The 17,846-nt window shown below is 34.6% G+C and overlaps 1 protein-coding gene across 1 annotated transcript; it reads right to left on the bottom strand.

The window, feature by feature from the left end:
• Positions 1-219: 219 nt before the first annotated feature.
• On the bottom strand, positions 220-14,326 carry LOC101895802 (uncharacterized). Its single transcript, XM_059124332.1, has 3 exons — positions 14,186-14,326; positions 13,368-14,126; positions 220-10,898 (listed from the first exon to the last, which is right to left on the bottom strand). The coding sequence occupies exons 1-3, from the start codon at positions 14,309-14,311 to the stop codon at positions 375-377; spliced, it is 11,409 nt and encodes a 3,802-aa protein (XP_058980315.1). The 5' UTR covers positions 14,312-14,326; the 3' UTR covers positions 220-374.
• Between the last annotated feature and the right edge of the window lie 3,520 nt (positions 14,327-17,846).

Raw genomic sequence — 17,846 nt, forward strand, 5'->3', positions numbered from 1 at the left:
TTAACGACTAATTAAGGACGAAACCAGGGGTCAATAAATAGCAATATTTTATGCAATTCTAAATTAAACACTATGTGTTCTCAACTTTAATTATATCTGCACCGTTTTCAAAACTAGATTAAAGTTCTGATACTTTCTTTTGTCTCCATTTATTTAAGGAATTTTTCTACCTCATTTTCCCTGTCTAAAATATAAAAATACAAAAGAAAAACCTATAAATGCATTGCTTAATTTTGAACTTTTATTTATCCATTTCGTTTTCTTAAATTTACAATTAACTTAAAAACTAATAACACATGTTTTTTCTTTTTCATTTTCGTTCGTTACAGTCCATTGGTCGAAATTTGAGATCATCCCCGGCATTCCTTGAGATTTTACATGCCTTGCTCTTCATTGTGATAAATCAGGACATCTTTAAGCATAACATTGGTAAGTTGTGGCAAGTTTTGAATATTTTTCATTTCACGATCCATGGGATAGGTCAAAGGCAAATTATCCAATATAAGAGAATCCATGCCCAAATGGGTGCCCTGCATCGTGGTCTTCTTTGTCATCGTGGTAGGTTCTTGACTTGGTGTAATGATGACCATTAGCTGCATGGGTAGGCCATCAATGCGGCCACGTGGCAACAAAAGACGATGAGGCATTAGGGTTGTTTGTCCCACAATGGGTTTTATGGTTAGATCAACATTATCCTGCATGGCAAGCATAATACGTTCGTAAATTTCACTATATGGAGTGACATCACGACCCGTCCAGGTAATGTCCTTTGAGTTGCGACTTATGACATTACGTCCGACATTAAGGTCCACATGCATTATGTCAAGAAGTATGGTATTCTGACGTTGTTTTTCAATGGTCAATCGCTTGCCCATGACATCGACTTTGGGTATGAGTAGCGTGCGCACAACTACTCGCTGTTGGCGTTCTGAAGTTATGTCCATATTAAGGGTAAATCTCTTGTGATTAAGGCGGGTCATTTGGCCAATAGCAGATTCCTGCTGAACTCCATTCATATTGATTAAATCAATGGGAACTTTTTCGACATAGGTTTGTAGCTCATCAATTTTCAGGTTGTTTATTTTCACCAAGTCCCAAGAGATTTCCTCTACATTGCGTATAACGTTTGTACTAAGCTCCTGCATTTCTTCCTCAACAATATTCATGATGTGTTGTAGGAGTATTTGTGTTATGGGATTTTCAAGGATATTAGACATTTGCGTAATGGTTGAAGTCAGTTTGGAAATATTGATGAGTTCTCTCATAATTTCATTGAGTATAATTTGATGGGTCTTTTGCAATCTCATTTCAATGGGGATTTGTTGTTGTTGGTTTAAAGTGATTATTGTTTGTTGTAGAGTGCTGCGAAGACGTTTGGAGATTTCTTGCATTTTTTCCATTACCATCAGTTGGCTGCGTTTATCCATCATATCCATTGGCATATTGTTCATAATGGCCATGTTGTTCATCATACCCATCATCATGTTATTCACATCCATAGATCCAATATTTCTCATCTCCATATCCATATTGCCTCCGATTCTGATCATATCCATATTGCCTCCGATTCTGATCGTATCCAAATTCATATTTTTACCCAAAGGTTTCAGTACATCCATAATATTGATTCTTTTCATGCCCTGCATCGTATTCTGAATTTTAATGATATTCAAATTTTCCATCATATCCATACCCTTCAAGTCGATAATCCTTTCGACAACAATCATTAGATTCATGATTAATTCCTGGTCCATTGGATCCATTGTATGCAACATTCGCATACCATCCTTGATATTCATGACTTGCATCCTCTCCATTTTCGTTATTAAATTATCCTGCAATTGCATTGATCTAATCATATCAATAATATTGATTTTATCCATAACATTGATGTCTTTTATCATTTCCAAATTATCGATTAATTCGCCATTTCGCATCATCACCATTAGTTGTCTGACATTGACACTCTTCAGCATTACCAGTTGTAACATGGTGCGTAAATTATCACTCATCGCGTTTTTATCGAGATTTTGCATATTTTTCACCACTTCAATTATTTCCATCATTTCCATTTGATTAAGCATTCCTCTTGCCATGAGAGTATTCATTTGGTTCATCAAGGCGGTTTTGTCGTTTATTTTCAAATTCAGGATATCCATCATTGATATCAAGTCCAGGGTTTTCATTTGATTTTCAATCACAATTATATTCCGCAATATGTTATCGATATTTTTCATTACCATCATGTTATCGATAATATCCATTATGGTCATAATATTCATTTTCATTGCCATATCCATGTTTTCCATCATCCGCATTCTTTCCATAAGGGCCATACGTTTCATGATATCAATTTTCTGGACTAAAATCATCATATCATCCATCTTCATCATCTTTAATTTCATTATGGACGGCATTTGGTCATTAATATTTAATGTATTCATCATTTCGACGCTCTTGAACATGTCCATCATTTTCATCACATCAACATTCTGGAGCATAATTAACTTAAGCATCATGTCCATTTGGTTTCTCATGACAATTTTAGGCATTGTTTTTATATTTTTCAACATTTCAATCATTTCCATAACATCGATTTGATTTATCATTCCCATATCGATTATTTTCATAATTTTGTTCATCATCAGACTTCGCTCATTTGTCGTCATATCCATAATATCAATAATTCTGGAAAGATCCATAACCAGCATATTCATGGAGTTCATTTGGTTACCCCTCATGTTAACTCCTACATTCTGCATGATATCCATATTCATCATCATCATGTTATCGATAACATCCATTAGTGTCATAATATCCCTTTTCATGCTCACATCCATTCTCTCCATCTTTAGCATTCTTTCTCTCAGGGGAATTAGTTTCAACATATCAATCTGATCAATTATCATCATTCTGTCCATCATTTTCAATTTCATTATCACAGTCATTTTATCACTCATATTTATGGTATTCATGAGGTCAGTGGTTTTGAGTAGATCCAGCACCTTCATCACATCCACATTTTGGAGCATAATCAGTTGGAGTATCATTTCCATTTTGTTCATCAAGACAACTTTGTCCATTGTTTTCATACTTTTTAGAATATCAACCATTTCGATGACATCCATATTGGTCAGTATGCCTCTACGAATCATTGTCATCATTTTGTTCATCAGCAGGGATCTCTCATTGATATCCAATATATCAAGCATGTTTGTAAGGTCCTTATTGTTCATTATATTAATTGAGTTCATGGAGCTCATTCCGCTCATCACTTTCATGGAATTCATGCCGTTCATCACATTCATGGAGTTCATTCCGCGCATCATATTCATGGATTTCATGCCGTTCATCATATTCATGGAGTTCATTCCGTTCATTGGGAGCATATTTTGGCTTATAATCACATCTCTCAGCATGCTCATATTTTGCATTAACAACATGTTATCGATAACATCCATTATGGCCATAATACTCATTTTCATAGTCATATCCATGTTCTCCATCATTTGCATTCTTTCCATGAGCGATAGCTTATTTAGCATATTAATTTTATCAATTATAGACATTCTTTCTTTGCCGTTCAATTTGCCAATTTTCTTCAATTCCTTCATCATATGTTTTTCCATATTGATTATACTAAGATCTTTGCTTTTAAGTAGATCCATCATTTTCATCACATCAACATTTTGGAGCATAACCAATTTTAGAATCATATTCATTTTGTTAAGCATGACTACTTTATCCATGGTTTTTATATTTTGCAAAATCTCCAATATTTCCATGACATCCATTTGGGTCATCAGGCCCATTTTCATCATCATTTTCATTTTGTTCATTAACATGGTTTTCTCATTCACGTTCATAGCCAATATATCGATAATTCTGGTAAGGTCCACATTGTTCATTATATCCATTGAGTTTATGCCGTTCATCACATTCATGGAGTTCATTTGCCGCATATTTTTATTCACAATCATATCTCTCAATAGTTGCATGTTGTTCATAACCAACATGTTATCGATAACATCCATTATGATCATTATATCCGTTCTCATTTTCATATCCATGCTCTCAATCATTGTCACTCTCTCCATAATTGTTAGTCTCTTGAGCATGTTAATTTTATCGACCAGAGACAACTTTTCTGTCACATCCTTTTTGACAATCTTTTTCATTTCCTTCATCAAGTGTTTATCACCAATGATATTCATTAGATCTTTGTTTTTCCACAAATCCATCATTGTCATTACATCAATATTCTGGAGCATAATCAATTTGAGCATCATATTCATTTTGTTACGCATGACTACTTTATCCATGGTTCTCATACTTTTTGAGGCTTCCAACATTTCCATGACATCCATTTGGCTCATCATACCCATATCGATCATCATGTTAATTTTGCTAATTAACATGGTTTTCTCATTCATGGTCATATCCATCATATCGATAATTCTGACTAGGTCCATATTGTTCATCATATTCATGGGGTTCAGGCTGTCCATCACGGGCATGGAGTTCATTCCGTTCATCATATCTATGATGTTCATTTGATTTATGTTCTTATTCCATGTAACAATTTTTCTCAACGTCTCCATATCATTCATTACCAACATGTTGTCGATAACATCCATTATTGTCATAATATCCATTTTCATATTTACATCCATTTTGTCCATCATTGTCATTCTTTCCATTAAAGACATACGGTTCATCATTTTAATTTTTTCAATTAAAGCAATTCTTTGTGTTTTGCTGGTTATTCGCATTCCCATTATCGAAATCACTTTGTTATTCATATTCCACTTCTTCATATGATCAGTGGTACGAAGAATATCCATGATTTTCATCACATCGATATTCTGGAGCATAATCAATTTAAGCATCATGTCCATTTTGTTCATCATTACAAGCTTATCCATGGATCCCATATTTCTCAGGACATCAATAATTTCCATAACATCCATTTGGCTCATCATACCCACATTGAGCATCATCTTTATTTTGTTCATCAGAACGGTCCGCTCATTCATGTTTATGCCCATCATTTCGATAATTCTTAAAAGATCCTTATTGTTCATTATATTCATGGAGTTGATTCTGCTCATCATGTTCATGGAGTTCATTCCGTTCATCATATTCATAGAGTTCATTTGGCCCATATTCATGTTCATAATCACACCACGTAACATAACCATGTCATTCATTAGCAACATGTTATCGATAACATCCATAATGGCCATTATATTCATTTTCATGTTCATATCCATAATCTCCATCATACGTATACGTTCCATGAGGGACATTCGATTTATCTTTTCAATTTGTTGTACCAGAGTCATTTTATCGTTCATGCTCATCATTTTCATAGACATTATCTTATTCATATTCAATGTCTTCATAATATCATCGCTTTTAAGTAGATTCATCACTTTCATCACATCAACATTCTGGAGCATAATCAATTTAAGCATCATGTCCATTTTGTTCATCATTACAAGCTTATCCATGGATCCCATATTCTTCAGCACATCAATCATTTCCATAACATCCATTTGGCTCATCATACCCATATTGATCATATTCTGCATTTTGGTCATCATTACGGTTCGCTCATTCATGTTCATGCCCATCATACCGATAATTCTTAAAAGATCCTTATTGTTCATTATATTCATGGTGCTCATTCCGTTCATCATGTTCATTTTGCCCATATTCATGTTCATAATCACACCTCGTAACATAACCATGTTGTTCATTATCAGCATGTTATCGATAACATCCATAATGGTCATTATATGCATTTTAATGTTCATATCCATGGTCTCCAACATACGCAAACGTTCCATGAGGGACATTCGGTTCATCGTCTGAATTTTTTGTACCAGAATCATCTTATCTTGCATGTTCATCATTGTCATATCCATTATATTTTTCATATGCAATGTCTTAATAATATGGTCGCCTTTAAGTAATTCCATAATTTTCATCACATCGACATTCTGGAGCATAATCAATTTAAGCATCATGTCCATTTTGTTCATCATTACAAGTTTATCCATGGATCCCATATTCTTTAGGACATCAATCATTTCCATAATATCCATTTGGTTCATCATGCCCATATTAATCATCACCTGCATTTTGTGCATCATTACGGTTCGCTCATTCATGTTCATACCCATCATATCGATAATTCGTAAGAGATCCCTATTGTTCATCATATTCATGGTGCTCATTCCGCTCATCATATTCATGGATTCCATATGACCCATATTCTTGTGCATGACCACATCTCGTAACATAACCATGTTATTCATTATCAGAATGTTATCGATAACATCCATAATGGTCATTATATTCATTTTCATGTTCATATCCATGGTCTCCATCGTACGCATTCGTTCCATGAGGGACATTCGGTTCATCGTTTGGATTTGTTGTACCAGAATCATTTTATCCTGCATGTTCATCATTTTCATAGACATTATATTTTTCATATGCAATGTCTTTATAATATGGTCGCCTTTAAGTAATTCCATAATTTTCATCACATCGACATTTTGGAGCATAATCAATTTAAGCAACATGTCCATTTTGTTCATCATTACAAGCTTATCCATGGATCCCATAGTCTGCAGCACATCAATCATTTCCATAACATCCATTTGGCTCATCATACCCATATTGATCATATTCTGCATTTTGGTCATCATTACGGTTCGCTCATTCATGTTTATACCCATCATATCGATAATTCTTAAAAGATCCTTATTGTTCATTATATTCATGGAGTTGATTCCGCTCATCATGTTCATGGAGTTAATTCCGTTCATCATATTCATAGAGTTCATTTGGCCCATATTCATGTTCATAATCACACCACGTAACATAACCATGTCATTCATTATCAAGATGTTATCGATAACATCCATAATGGTCATTATATTCATTTTCATGTTCATATCCATAATCTCCATCATACGTATACGTTCCATGAGGGACATTCGGTTCATCGTCTGAATTTTTTGTACCAGAATCATCTTATCCTGCATGTTCATCATTGTCATATCCATTATATTTTTCATATGCAATGTCTTAATAATATGGTCGCCTTTAAGTAATTCCATAATTTTCATCACATCAACATTCTGGAGCATAATCAATTTAAGCATCATGTCCATTTTGTTCATCATTACAAGCTTATCCATGGATCCCATATTCTTCAGCACATCAATCATTTCCATAACATCCATTTGGCTCATCATACCCATATTGATCATATTCTGCATTTTGGTCATCATTACGGTTCGCTCATTCATGTTTATACCCATCATATCGATAATTCTTAAAAGATCCTTATTGTTCATTATATCCATGGTGCTCATTCCGTTCATCATGTTCATGGAGTTCATTTGGCCCATATTCATGTTCATAATCACACCTCGTAACATAACCATGTTGTTCATTATCAACATGTTATCGATAACATCCATAATGGTCATTATATGCATTTTAATGTTCATATCCATGGTCTCCAACATACGCAAACGTTCCATGAGGGACATTCGGTTCATCGTCTGAATTTTTTGTACCAGAATCATCTTATCCTGCATGTTCATCATTGTCATATCCATTATATTTTTCATATGCAATGTCTTAATAATATGGTCGCCTTTAAGTAATTCCATAATTTTCATCACATCGACATTCTGGAGCATAATCAATTTAAGCATCATGTCCATTTTGTTCATCATTACAAGCTTATCCATGGATCCCATAGTCTGCAGCACATCAATCATTTCCATGATATCCATTTGGTTCGTCATGCCAATATTGATCATCATCTGCAGTTTGTTCATCAGAATGGTTCGCTCATTCATGTTCATGCCCATCATATCGATAATTCGTAAGAGATCCCTATTGTTCATCATATTCATGGTGCTCATTCCGCTCATCATATTCATGGATTCCATATGACCCATATTCTTGTGCATGACCACATCTCGTAACATAACCATGTTATTCATTATCAGAATGTTATCGATAACATCCATAATGGTCATTATATTCATTTTCATGTTCATATCCATGGTCTCCATCGTACGTATTCGTTCCATGAGGGACATTCGGTTCATCGTTTGGATTTGTTGTACCAGAATCATTTTATCATTCATGTTCATCATTTTCATAGACATTATATTATTTACATTCAATGTCTTCAAAATATCATCGACCTTTAGTAGATCCATCAATTTCATCACATCAACATTCTGGAGCATAATTAATTTAAGCATCATATCCATTTTGTTCATCATAAGGACTTTATCCAGCATTCCCATATCTCTCAGAATCTCAATCATCTGCATCATATCAATTTTCGTCATCATTCCCATATCGATGATTTTCATGATTTTATTTATTATTAGGGTTCTCTCATTCGTATTCAATGACAACATATCGATAACTCGTGAAATGTCCATCACATCCATGGAGGTCATTTGGTGCATATTATTTAACATATTCATTTTATTCATCTGACCCACCTGGGGAGTCACATCGATTGTTCGCTTCACCATCATGATATCGATAATCTCAATAATGTTAAGTATTTGCTTTTTCAATTTCATTTCCATGTTCTCCAGCATATTCATTCGATCAATTAGAGGCATACGATTCAGCATATTAATACGATCGATTAATAGATGTTTTTCCATCATATCCCGCATTAGAAGTGTCTCAATATTCATAAGCATATTGTTATCGATATTTAATTGCCCAATGAGATCTGTTGTCTGCTGGAGATCGATTAATTTCATGATATCCACATTGCGCAGAGTAATCAGTTTAAGCATCATATCGATTTTATTTATCATTTGTGTGGCATTGATATTGCGATCGATTTTTGTGATAGTTTTGATTGTCTTCACAATCTCCAAGATGTCTTTCGTGGTCATGATACCCACATTTAGCATTTGTGTCATTTTATTTGTCAAACGGCCACGGGTGGTGTTATCGATATCAAGTAAATCGGTAATCATAGTGATATCCACCACTTTTCTCATGATTTGTTGGAATTTCATGCTTGTAATTATGTCCATGTTACGCAACATATCGATTTTGTTCATCAAGACCATTTCATCGATAACATCCATAATGATAAGGATATTGTTTTTCATTTTCATATCCATTCGTGACATGATTTTCACTCGCATCATTAGGGGCATTTGATTCAGTTGCTTAATTTCTTCATCGATTTCCATTTTTTGGATCACATCTAAATGGATCAGGTTTTGAAGTTGTTCCATCAAGTCCATGTTATTGTTAGTTCTCAAAATCATCATAATATCGTTTGTTTTGCTGGCATCCAAGAGTTTCATTGCATCAACACTTTGGAGCATAATCAACTTGAGCATCATTTCCATGTTTTCCATTGTTTTTATTTTTCGCATTCCGTCAGTTATTTCCATCATGTCCACGGAAGTAATCATATTTCCCAGGATCATGGTTGTCATTTGGGTTTTCAACATTGTCATGTCATTGGTAGCTCGCATGGGCATTTCCAAATTCCGCAACATATCCAGAGCCATGGTTTTATCCATGTCCATAATTAAACCCATATTTTGCATCATTTGCAAAATCACATTCATCATGATATCGATAACATCCATTATGTCAATGATTTGCATTTTCATGTCCGCGCCCATCATGTTGTTGTTGAGCATTTCGATTCTTTTGCCCAGATGGACAACATTCAGTACATCAATTTGATGCATTATATCCATAATTTCCTTGCGGCTCAGCTTTTGAATGTCGACAATTTTCGCCTTGATATCCAGTTGATTCTTCAAATTGAGGCTATTCACAATATCTGGCATTTGAAGCACTCCCATAAGCTTTCCCATGTTGATATTCCTCAGCACAATCAAGCGCAGCAACATATCGATTTTTGGCATAACTCGTTCAGACATTTGCATATTTTTAATGACATCAATCATTTCGATTAATTCTATTTGACTCATTACACCGATTTCCATCATTTTCATTAGGCGATTTCTCAACACCACTTTCTCGTTCATGTCCACATTCAAAATATCCACAAGCATGCGTACATCCATCGCATCCACAATATTGGGGATGGTCATATCCACGATTTTTTCTCTCAGCATCATATTATCGATAACATCCATTATGATTTCCATTTGCATTTGGTCATTTGCATTCATTTTCCTTAACATATCAATGGCAGCTCTCAAGCCCATACGCCGGATTTCATTGACATTGGCGATTATCATTCTACGATCGATTGTCACAATTCTTGAGTCTAGCATAATATGCTCCAACACATCCACAGCCTTGATAATATCAACATTCTTCAGCATAATTACCCGGAGCATAATCATCATGTTATCCATTCTCTCAGTTTTGTCCATCATTTGCAAATCTTTCGTTACGCCAAGCATTTCCATGAGCTCAACATCGCTCATCATTCCCATTTCGATCATCATGCTTATTTTGTTACGCACCAACATCAACTCATTCACATCGACGTTTAGGTATTGCAACATTTTCATCAAATTCATGTTATCGATAATGTTAATATTTTCCACAGAATCATTGATGTTTGTCATCGAAACTTTTTCCAAATTGAGACGTGCCATAAGTTGCCTCAAATGATGCAATATCAACTGGCCAATGTGCATTTTTTGTGTATCTTCATTCTTCATTGTAGATACGATACGAGTGGCACGTGGCATTCGTTGCTGTGGCATTAAAATATCAGTTAAACGACTTCCCGATTTTCCTCTCAACAAATTTAATCTTCGGGCAGCGGTATGCATCATAGGCTCGTCTCTATCCATGATTTCCATGCTGTCAATACGTTGTTGGTTGTCCTGAAGAAATAAAGGAATTCGTTGAATATCATTATCGATAGCAAGTAATTTCGCACAAACTGTTGTCGTTAACAAGAATTTCTATAGAAATAGTCGTCGATAACAGCAAATTCTGCAGAATTTGTAGGCGATAATTCTATAGGAATTATTGTTTCTATAGGGATTATTATCGATAACAACAATTTCTATGAAAAGCATTGTCGATAATAACAATTTCTATGGAAATCGTTATCGATAACAACAATTTGTATGGAAATCTTTTTCGATAACATCTATTTCTATAGAAATCGTTATCGATAATAACAATTTCTACAGAAATCGTTATCGATAATTAAAATTTCTTTAAAAATCATTATCGATAATTAAAATTTCTTTAGAAATCGTTTTCGATAGCAACAATTTCTACAGAAATCATTATCGATAACTAAAATTTCTATAGGAATCATTGTCGATAACCACAATTTATATGGAAATCATTGTCGATAACAACAATTTCTATAGAAATCATTGTCGATAATAACAATTTCTATGGAAATCGTTGTCGATAATAACAATTTCTATGGAAATCATTGTCGATAACAACCAATTTCTATGGAAATTATTGTCGACAACAGCAATTTCTATGGAAATCATTTTCGATAACAACAATTTCTATAGAAATCATTGTCGATAACAACAATTTCTATGGAAATCGTTGTCGATAATAACAATTTTTATGGAAATCATTGTCGATAACAACCAATTTTTATGGAAATCATTGTCGATGACAACAATTTCTATAGGAATCCTTGTCGATAACAACAATTTCTATAGATATCATTGTCGATAACAACAATTTATATGGAAATCTTTGTCAATAACAACAATTTATACAGAAATGATTGTCGATAACAACAATTTCTACAGAAGTCATTGTCGATAACAACAATTTCTCTATAAATCGGTGTCGATAATTACATTTTCTATAGAAATCATTGTCGATAACACTAATTCCTATAGACATCATTGTCGATAACAACAATTTCTATAGAAATCGTTATCGATAACAATAATTTCTATGGAGATCGTTGTCGATAACAACATTTTCTATAGAAATCGTTATCGATAACAATAATTTCTATGGAGATCGTTGTCGATAACAACATTTTCTATAGAAATCTTTATCGATGAAAACAATTTCTATAGAAATAATTGTCGATAACAACAAGTTCTATATGAATCAATGCCGATAACAACAATTTCTATGAAAATCGATCTCGATAACAACAATTTCTATTAAAATCGATATCGATAACAACAATTTATATTGGATTTGTTGTCGATAACAACAATTTATATTGGGTTTGTTGTCGATAACAACAATTTCTATAGAAATCGTTGTCGATAACAACAATTTCTATAGAAATCGATGTCGATAACAACAATTTCTATAGAAATCGTTGTCGATAACAACAATTTCTATAGAAATCGATGTCGATAACAACAATTTCTATAGAAATCGCTGTCGATAACAACAATTTCTATAGAAATCGTTGTCGATAACAACAATTTGTATATAAATCATTGTCGATAACAACAATTTCTATAGAAATCATTGTCGATAACAACAATTTCTATAGAAATCATTGTCGATAATAACAATTTCTATGGAAATCGTTGTCGATAATAACAATTTCTATGGAAATCATTGTCGATAACAACCAATTTCTATGGAAATCATTGTCGACAACAACAATTTCTATGGAAATCATATTCGATAACAACAATATCTATAGAAATCATTGTCGATAACAATAATTTATATGAAAATCGATGTCGATAACAACAATTTATATGAAAATCGATGTCGATAACAACAATTTATATTGGAATTGTTGTCGATGACAACAATTTCTATAGGAATCCTTGTCGATAACAACAATTTCTATAGATATCATTGTCGATAACAACAATTTATATGGAAATCTTTCTCGATAACAACAATTCATACAGAAATGATTGTCGATAACAACAATTTCTACAGAAGTCATTGTCGATAACAACAATTTCTCTATAAATCGGTGTCGATAATTACATTTTCTATAGAAATCATTGTCGATAACACTAATTCCTATAGACATCATTGTCGATAACAACAATTTCTATAGAAATCGTTATCGATAACAACAATTTCTAGAGGAATCATTTTCGATAACAACAATTTCTATGAAAATCGTTGTCGGTAACAACAATTTCTATAGAAATCATCAAAACAACAATTTCTGCAGAAATCATTGTCGATAACAACAATTTCTGTGGAATTCGTTGTCGGTAACGACAATTTCCATAGATATCATTGCCGATAACAACAGTTTCTATCGTCGTCGATATTCTATTAAAATCTATATTTACTTCTTATTCGCAAAATTTCTTTTTTTTTTTTTTTTGAAAACAAAATTAGTTTTGAACAACGTTGGTTTTGCAACTTACCACCATATCCATGTTGTGCTGTCCTCGCATCCATTCCATGCCACGATTTTTCAACATCCGTTCGTTTACATCCATTACATCCTCCTGCATATCATTTACACGCATTTGTTGAACAATTAGTTCATCGATGAGTATATTTAGGAATGCCCGCATACCAACATCTTCGACCATAAGACCCCTACCACTATCACGATTCATTCGCATCACTGGCATATCTTTGTCATTTTGAATTCGGCCTCCCATTGAATTTTGAAGTGACAACTGCTGGTGCATATCACGCCAGGGCATCCACAATTGCGACCTGTCAACCACACCCATTACCTCCATACGCTGAGCATTCATACCTCTCGTATCCTTGCCCATGGCAATGATATCTAAAATATTGGGACGCATCGATCCCACATTTCGATTCATCATTCGTGTTCCTTCGATAGTTCCCATGGTGGTGATTATGGAGTTACCCAAATAGGTTTTGGGTAGAATTTCATACAGGGCGGGTATAATCAACATTTGGGTATCCTCACGATCGCCCAATGCCAAGGTTAGGGCATTTACAAATAAAACAGGATTCATTTTGTTGCGGGCGATAAGTGCCAAGTTTTGCAGGGTTTCGAAATCACGACAACGCACAAACAGACGATAGAGACCAATCAACTGGCGAAGATGCATTTCATTGGTCATCGCAAAGACTTCGCTGCGTTGCAACATTCGATTATTGCGTATTAAGTCCAACATCAATTGCATATCATTGTCAAGGATCTGGAAAACGGTGATCGTAAGAAAGGGTGTATTGGACATCGAAATTTTAATCTACTTACTCCTTCAAACATATTTTCATTTAGCATCTCTTCAGACGAGCTTTCGACCATATCTTGCAGTGGCAACTCGATTTGATTGAGGATATCCAAAATAAATTTCTGACGCAGCAACTCCTCTCGAGTCATGGTGTAAAGGCGACCAATGCCTGGAAAAAAGTTGAGTTTCAACAATTGTCTTTAATTTCGAATTATTTCATCCATTATCCTTACCATTTCGATTGCCTTCAACGGCGATGGTATTCAAATTTATTTTCGGCCTTTCGACAATGACTCTGCTTGCCGCCAAACCGGCCAAGCACAAAAGTACTATTGTTATTTTCATCGCGTGCTAGTTTTCTCTTCACTACACGTCGTTGGATTCAATTTAAACTAACCACTCTACGAATGGAAAGACTTGATGTGACTGTGTTCTGTTCCCAGCATCAACATGATTTTTATACTCTGCGCATTCATGCAGACACTAAGCATACGGCGTTATCATTATCATTCCAACACTGCACTGCAGGTCAGCACTGATGGTCAGTGATAACCGAAATTATTCCTACTTTAAATTCTTCCTACTTTTTTTTTCTTTAATTACTTTCGATTTTAATTAAATTATCATTCTGCAACATAGTAGGGATGACTATTTGTTCCGTGATGGCCCGATGCCGTCAAAAACATTCATCGCAACGACAATAATAACAACCCAGCATTATCTGCAAAAAATCGACCACTGTTGTCTTTCTAAGAGGCGTATTTTTTGTGAGTTTGTTATGGTTCAGGAGTCCGAATATTGCTCTCCTAAACAATAGCAATTCAGTTATCATTGTCAGCCTAAGTCGTTGCACTAATTTGTTTTAAATGATTGTCATATCAGCATCACCGCCAACCTGAGTCGTTCTGTTAATGCTTTCCACGATCCTTCAATAAAAATAGAATCAACAAGGTGATATTTCGGAACAAGGATGTGTGCTGATATTCAAAGTCATAGAGAAATTTCAAATCTATTTATAAATACCTTTGTTCCAGAAGCTGCAACAATTTGTTTCACCAAAAAACCTAATCAAAGTTGCAGACAAATTTGAGATTAAATTGGCAAATATGGCGCCCAATGGCTCACGTTCGTTCAGAATTCCATTGTGGTACTTCGTACTACAGTGTGGTACTTTAAAATGAAGCTACACAGATCCATAGTTTCTTTGCCATAGAATCACATGCCGAATCGACTTATACATAACCGTCCGTCCACACGACCGTCTTTCCATATATTTATACTTCCAGACGTAGGGCTACAGAGGATATATATCATTTTATACGGCCAATAATTATTGTATAATACTCACGATAACCATCGAAGAGAGTAACCAATTTGATCCAAATTTTACACATCCAGATATTTTTGTCAAATTCAGATCAAGTTGGAAAATGGGTAATATCGGCCTGCTCCTTCACTTCTGACACTCCTAAAGGTGGTAAAAACTATCATCTAATTTGTTCAAAATTGTCACATTTTAGTATTTTTAAGAGACCCTGGCTAAGTTGAAATACAGCCCACTCCTCCTAATACTTTCCTCACAAAGCTCAGTGGGGCATTCGATGTTAAAAGAAAAAACTCTCTCAATTTTGTTCGAATTCGTAAATATATAGATACTAAGAAGTGCCTACCACTTCGTCAGCGAAAAGTCCACAGTAAAATTGTAGATCTGTTCCACCAGTTTATTTTAGCACTCAAAATGAAAAATTTCTTAATTATTTCTTTGGGAAGTTTCAAGTTTTTCCTTACCGAAGAGCATATAAGTTAAAACTTTGCACAATGGTTCCACATCCAATTTTTCTAGGCCACCACCATATCTAAATCATAGAAACCAACAATGTCCTCCATATCAAATTTCAGAATTCCAACTCTTTCCTAAGATCCAATTCCAAATTTATTACCATACTTTTCGTACATTTATACTATGCATGTCCCAAACCACCGATTTTAATTCAAATTTCAGAATTCCACTTTTTCCCAACATTTTGTGGCATTTTTGCACATTTCGTACGTTTATAGTACGAATTCCCAAACCCAGCTACTTCTCTCAACTGCAGACACGAACAGGGACATCCATATCAAATTTCAGGATTTCAGCTGTATTCTTTCACTCAATTCCAAAATTTAGAGCTTTTCGTACAAATATAGAATGCATTTCCAAAGCCACCTCCATATTTTAACAACAGACACCATCTATATTAAAAATCAGCTCTATTCCTTCAACCAATACCAAATTTTAATACTTTTCGTAAAATTGCCAACTGAAACATCAGTATCAAATTTCAGGATTCCAACATGGCAGAAGAATGCAGGTATTTGCATCAACACTTGGGAGCATTGATATGTCAAAAAAAATTAAATATTTTTTCAAATATAAGAAGATTTTTATATGTAATCTTATATGACGTCGTTCGGAGGTAATTATAATTCGCGCTTTTAAACATTTTTTACAAATTTAAATAATTTTTCATTCAACATTTTCAATTCTAAAATTGGTTTGACAGTTCACTGTACCATCGGCTGTGTCGATGCATACCATGGATTCCAGCCATACAGGGTGAGATAAAAAACTGAAACAAAGTCAAACGCCATAATTTTTACATTTATTCTTTAGTTTTGAATGAAAGCAAAAAATGTCGGAAATACAATCAAATTTTAGAATAAGTTTAGATTTGTTCCAATTGGTCACATTTGCCACGAAATATGGCCTTCAAACGGCCAATGAAACCGTCACACGCTGCCCGAATGTCGCTTTTCGGTATTTTGAGCCATTTCCAGCGAAGCGCTTGCCTGAGGTGATCGACACCGTGGTATTTTTAGTGCCAACATTGCTTTCCAAAATACTTCAGACACAATAGTCCAATGGATTGGTATCTGGAGATTTTGGTGGCAATTGTGCGGAAATGAAGCGCTGGAAATGTGCTGAGTCCGATGGTGCAGAGTCCTGTTGCTCAAGTCCTCCAGAATATTTTCGATTAATACGAGCGGAGAGCAACCATCGTCTGTTATGGCGGCCCACAGCATCACCATTACCGGCGCTTGAGTTCTTGTGGCCACTTCAGCTGACCTCTTTGGCAAGTAAACACAATAATTTGGTTTGTTTACAAACTGCTGGATAACGAATGTTTTCTCATCGGAGAAACCCAAATTCGGCAGTTCACCACTTTTGGCCAAGCGAAGCAACTCTTTAGCTCTTTTGAGTCTATTTTCTTTCTGTTGTGGTGTAAGTTCTTGCACTTTTTGGAATTTCAATGGCTTTATCCCGAGCTCATTTTTCAATAGTTGACGAATGGAATATTGCGATATGTTTAGCTTACGAGCAATTTTTCGGCCTCTGCGACGTGGGTTTCGACCAAGTCGCTTCTTTAAATTTCTTCTATTTACTTTCTTACCGTATCACGGTAACGAGCGATGGTACGAGACACAAAAGATTTATTCACATTTAAATGCTGGAGTGCTCTAACGACCGCCACTTGTTGTTTTCCAGCCAAATATAAAGAAATCACACTATCCCGCTTGAATTCCATCACGAATTACTTTTTTTCTGGAAAATTCTCACCAAAATGCTTTTGTACGCTTGTAAACAATATACGGATCTGTCACTGGAATAATTTTAACAGCTGTCAGATGAGTGACTTAAAAATG

The sequence above is a fragment of the Musca domestica genome, unplaced genomic scaffold (genome assembly GCF_030504385.1).
Source record: "Musca domestica strain aabys unplaced genomic scaffold, Musca_domestica.polishedcontigs.V.1.1 1, whole genome shotgun sequence".
NCBI lineage: Eukaryota > Metazoa > Arthropoda > Insecta > Diptera > Muscidae > Musca > Musca domestica.